This window comes from Lucilia cuprina, chromosome 2 (assembly GCF_022045245.1).
Source record: "Lucilia cuprina isolate Lc7/37 chromosome 2, ASM2204524v1, whole genome shotgun sequence".
Classification (NCBI taxonomy): domain Eukaryota; kingdom Metazoa; phylum Arthropoda; class Insecta; order Diptera; family Calliphoridae; genus Lucilia; species Lucilia cuprina.
This window is the reverse complement of record NC_060950.1, coordinates 42926751-42932427: the sequence shown is the minus strand read 5'-3', so window position 1 is coordinate 42932427 and position 5677 is coordinate 42926751. Positions and strand designations below refer to the sequence as shown.

The 5677-nt window shown below is 28.4% G+C and overlaps 1 protein-coding gene across 1 annotated transcript; it reads right to left on the bottom strand.

Annotated features, from left to right (window-relative positions):
* Positions 1-359: 359 nt before the first annotated feature.
* On the bottom strand, positions 360-4520 carry LOC124421427. The gene is made up of 2 exons (XM_046956594.1): positions 4051-4520; positions 360-3969 (listed from the first exon to the last, which is right to left on the bottom strand). The coding sequence occupies exon 2, from the start codon at positions 1665-1667 to the stop codon at positions 360-362; it is 1308 nt and encodes a 435-aa protein (XP_046812550.1). The 5' UTR covers positions 1668-3969; positions 4051-4520.
* Positions 4521-5677: the final 1157 nt, after the last annotated feature.

The following is a 5677-nucleotide window of genomic DNA, read 5'->3' as shown; positions in this document are numbered from 1 at the left end:
TTCTATATTTTCCAAGTAAATTCGAGCATACGGTCTGTTATCGTTTAATTCATCAACAATTGTTGATTCGATCATTTTACAAAAATTTTTTCTTTTATGAAACCTCTCCCTGCATTTTGTTATTCTTTTAGATACATTACTTTTGTTAAAAATTGTCAACCTTTTATTATCATTTTCTAAAAATTTCCTATGTAACGTTGAATTATCGATATTTCTAATGTCAAATTCATTTCTATTAAAAATTGTAGTTTCTAATTTAGCATGCAAATTTTCAGTTTTGGTTTTATTTGATATAGATTGTTCTTCATTAATTCCTGTTTCTAATGAGGGGTTTACCTTAGAGAACGAATCACCCCCACTTACTCGCTCCTGTCTCGGTTTTTCGGGTGTTTACTACATTGTGGTGTTGAAACGTTTTTCTCGCCACACTTAAAACAAAAAAGGTTCCTTTTTTCAGAAGGGCAATCATAAAAGGAGTGACCAATTTGGTCACAATTCCAGCATTTGAATTTACTTGTGTCTATTTCTTTTCTATTTCTGTTTTTAAATTGACCATATTGTAAGGCCGCTACCTCACTCGTTTCATAATCTATTTCTTCCTTATCTTCCCTATTATCAATTTCCGACACGAATCTTCTCTGACTTCTTATCTGCTGTTGTTTAGCCAAGAATTGTTCAGCTTTTCTAGCTGCGTCCCTTAAGTGTTCCAAGCTGAATAGATCGTATGAGAATAATAAGGATGCTAATGATTCTTTCACATTATTCTTAATGAGATCGATCATTTTGTTATCACTCATAGGTTGTGATAGCCTTGAATTCATATTTAACATTTCTGTAAAGTAGTCATCGAATGTTTCTTTGGACATCTGTCTCCTCTCAATCATCCTTACAATTCTGTCACAATCGTTTTCTACTTTACCAAATTGTCTAATGAGAGCTAATTTTAATTGACTATACGTTGCATTCCTATTCAGTTTTAAAAACGACCAAAACCAGGTTTCAGCTTTTCCCTTTAAAAAGGTATGAAAACCTGTTACCACTTGTTCTTCTGTGACGTTATATTGCTCCCTAAGGGTATCGACTTTGAAAAGAAAATCATTGATATCCTGGGATCCATCGTAAGATATATTCCACTTATCAATACGTATGGATATATTAGAAGAAGAACTTCTACCAGAATCAGAATTTAAAGAACGATTTTGAAAAGAATCATTAGCAGGTCTTTGATTGTTATTTGGGGTTTGGTGGGCATTGTTGGAAGTATTATGTCGTTGATTGCCACCTCCCAAATTCTCAACTAAGGTCTGTCGTAAACTGGATAATTCGTTCATGAAAACATTGTGGTTCAAGGTCAAGACACGTTCTAAACGTAAAGTCAAATCTTCTAACCTAACTTCCTCAACAGGACGTGAAATATTTGCGTCTCCTGTGCCAAAAGGTAAATTATGATTATCCTCTGCCTCTGCCATATTGACAACGGGTATTCTCAAATTCTTATTTTGTGCTATAGTACGTGATCTAGTGACAATTGGGCTTTTTCCTAAACGAGGTCTAGGCGTAAAAGGATTTTCTGAATCGTCTTCAAAGGTGTAATTAATCTGAGAATCACTATTTGCTGGATCGTCTAATTCTGTTTCTTTTCTAATTTTTCCTTTTCTTTTTGACATTTCCTATCAAAAAACTACTCTAGTTAATTATTAATTTTTAAAATACAATTTATCTTACAAATTAGGAAATGTTGACTTGAGTATTAAAACACGAATAGTAAGTAAATACAAATATTCCTAGCCCATAGTATAAAAATAAATATTGAATACGTTTGAAATTAGTTCTGTATTGCAAATAAGATTTGATAATCTATATCAATAAGATCTTATGACTCATACATACTAACAACAAACCAATATACCAAATCAAAGTCGCAAATTTAACTCGTATTTAAAACACTTAGCTAAATGACTTACTTTGATAATGATATATAGTATTCTTTTCATCCTTATTAACAATAACTTTATCAATGCAAATTTGGCTACTTTAATAATAGTAGACTCGTATTTTCGTATAAAGTTTAAAAGGGAAATAAAATTAAATTGCAATCTTAACTGAAATAATCTAAAATAAATCAGTTAAGGACTAATTTACTGAAATAAAACTTGCGATAATGACAATTTGCCAATCGCGTTGGGCGCCATTCTATTTTGTTGCAATTCTTTGAGTTTCAAAAGAAAAAACTATTGGCATAACAATGATTTCTAAGGTGAGAGTATGATCGCACTTGGAATGCTTGAATGGGCTTAACTCGCCGGAACGGGGAGGGTTCTTGATCATTCCAAACACCATTATGCAACACAACAGAAACTAAAACAATTCATTCCAAGATTTGCCTCGCTCTATGTGTTAATTAAGGACATGCTGTAGTTGATACCTATGTATACTATGGATAGTTTTGTGATCGGTGTTAGTATCACATTGAACACTATTGTTTTCAAAACCCACCCATCTGTCGCTCAGATACATCAGTGTTCAAGAAAATTTATAGCTTTGTATCTTCCCGTATAGAAATTTACATATCTAACCTACCATTCGGTTTAACAATACTGTCGTGAACATTTCCCAATAATTCTCTTACTCAAACTTATTTATTTTCACAATTCTTATTTATTCTCACTAATGGTAAATAAAATTATCACTAAAAGTATGAATATTCGATATTTCATAGAAATTTAATATTAATCAAATATTTAAATTTAAAAAAATAATTTTGTATAAAAATTTAAATGATATTTTAATTTTTTTTTTTTTTTTTTTTTTTTAAATTACTAAATTTTTAAAATAACTCGATTGCATGTTTAATTCATATATTGTATATTACTGACTTACGGTTTTGTTTACAATAGTTTACCCATATTTGATTTTGGTTTTTGGAGATTACATCGACGATTTGAGCTCAAATACATCCACTTATTTACAATCTGCAATTCAGAATTTGATTAATATGTTTTCAAAACAAGAAAATAATATACAATAATTTAAACATGCTAAATTAAATCTATATTTTCTACATTCAAATATTAATAATTCGAATAAATGTTAAAATTTTATTCAAATATTTTAATTAAATTAGCATATTGTACAAGTATTTTACGGTATTTATGGAGTTTACATGTAAATAATGTATGTAATTGTTGCTTATTTCATTTTCTATGTAAAATACTTGTAACAATAACAAAGATATAAAATTAAGAGAAACTAAGCTTTTGTTTGTTCTGTAACAGAGATAAACTTAGTTACTTACAATTGTTAATGTTATATTTAGCATACTGTTAAATAATAAATATCATTTAGTGTTAATATAATAATTCTGTTAAGTTTAAAATGTATTTTTGTTTAATGTTATGTTAGTGATGAGAGAGAGAGAGTGTACTTATTGATGAATTTCCAATATCATTATTGGTTGATGACGTCATTGCTTTAATATTTCACGTTGTTTCTCAACTACAGTGTGATACCTTAGCAAATGGACAAATGGACAAATTTATATATCAGCGAACAATTTTATTGTAGTAATTGAATGGTGATAACTGTTGAATGTATTGGATAATTAATGTTGGTTTTTTTAACCAAACGATGTCGATAATCAATAAAACGAGGGCCTGGCATATGCTTTAATTAGAATCTTCTGGTAAAGGCTGAAAACTTTATTCCAATAGTTTATTGGTTGTAAATAATTCCACCATATCAAGGAGTTTTTTCTTCTTAAAATGCCAGAGATTATTGTACATACAGCTAATGAGGTAATTAAGCAATTTTGTTGAGGTTATGATTACGTAAGGTTGTAATGCACATTCGTCTTAATCATCATTAGTTTCGGACCACATTTCGATGATGTTTTCTGAGATTTTACACAGTTTTGCGTTTTTTTTTTTAAAGAAATGTTGTCCGAGTAATTGTGTATCAATTATTAAAACCCTATAAAAGTGTGTTAACTTTAAATAATTTTCTATATCTCGGCAAAAATTTAGGTAAAATAAAATTTGCAATAATGCTTACCAGATTTCTACTGGGTTTACCACAATTAATTAGAAATATAATTTAATCTTTATAAAATATTTATCTCACTTAATATGAGATGGATTCTTCAAAATTAAGGTTATATTTTAAACTTGTATATCAGATTTTTCCTTTTTTTTATATAACTAGGCAATCTTATCGGTGCGAGAGTCAGATGAAAAAAGAAAGATCAAAAATTACACGCTATTGAGATTGTACATATTTTCATTAGTAATAAGCTGTAATGCAGTAAATGAGACGAAATTGAATGAAACAATAATTAAACATAATTGAATAAACAACTGTGTAATGTTGTAAAACCTTACAGTCGAGGCAATAAAATTTGTCTACTTTTGTCATAACATTGATGTCAGTGATTGCTGACATTAAATGTATAATATAATTTTTTTTGCACTAATTCAATGCTCACTTATGTAATTTTTGCATAGTAAATTTCCAATTGCAACATAAATGTTTGGGAAAACTGAAAATTTTCTTTATGAATGAATATTTTCTTTGTCAACCTATTTTTTAATGTTTTTTTTTCTTGGAAATTATGAAAACAAAAGAAATTGTTGTTGATTTTCCTTATGATGGAATATTTTTTTTACAAACGCCTAAATGTATCAGCAAATAAACAAAGCAATTTTTTATATAATTAGAAAAATAAATTTTCATCAGTTAGAAATATTTTGGAGATTTCTTGTTCTAAAATTTATTAAATAAAATATTATTATTGGAGAAATTATTTGTTTTTGTATGTAAATAAAATATTCAGAAACTAAAAGATCTGTGTTTGACACATTATGAAATATTATATAAGGATTTAACTTTCCGTTAAATTTGAAATTATTTGAGTTTTATTTTTGTAATACTTTCCTTTGAGAAAATCTGCAACAATATCATTTGAAGCATAATGTGTGTTTTTACAAATTGGTCAATTTGATAGATCGGTAGAATTATTGTTCTAAGTTTAATAAACGCTGTAATCTGATGTTAAGATATGGTTGCAAATAACTCTGGCAGTTTTCGTGCTAGGACAGTCGTTTATGCACCATTTTAAAGCATTAAAATTGCCATTTGTTTTAGTATATAATTTATTGCATAATGTATTTTTAAAAAATGGCCAATTGGATAAATCGATAGAATTATTTTCCCATTTCCCATCATTTCTGCATCATTTAAAAGCATTATGATTGCACTTTCATTTGGTATATCATTTGTGACATAATGTGTTCGTCTAAAAAATGGTCAATTTGAAGGATCGGTAGAATTGTTGTTCTATGTTTAAAAACGCTGTGATTTGAGGTTCCGATATGGTTGCAAATAACATTGGCAGTTTTTACGCCAGGACAATCGTTTATGCATCATTTTAAAGCATTACAGTTGCACTTTGTTTTGGTGTATAATTTGTGGCATAATGAATTTTTATAAAAATTGGATAGATCGGTATATTTATTGGTACAAGTTCAGAAATGCGGTAATTTAAGGCTCCGATATGGTTGCAAATATCTTTTAAAGTTTTCATGTTATTGCAGTCGTTTATATATCTTTTTATTGAATTATAGTTGCCATTTGTTTTGGTATATAATTTATTGCATAATATATTTTTAGAAAATGGCCAATT

Coding starts and splice junctions, on each gene's coding strand:
- LOC124421427 (XM_046956594.1), bottom strand. CDS start 1,667: ATGTCAAAAAGAAAAGGAAAAATTAGAAAAGAAACAGAATTAGACGAT.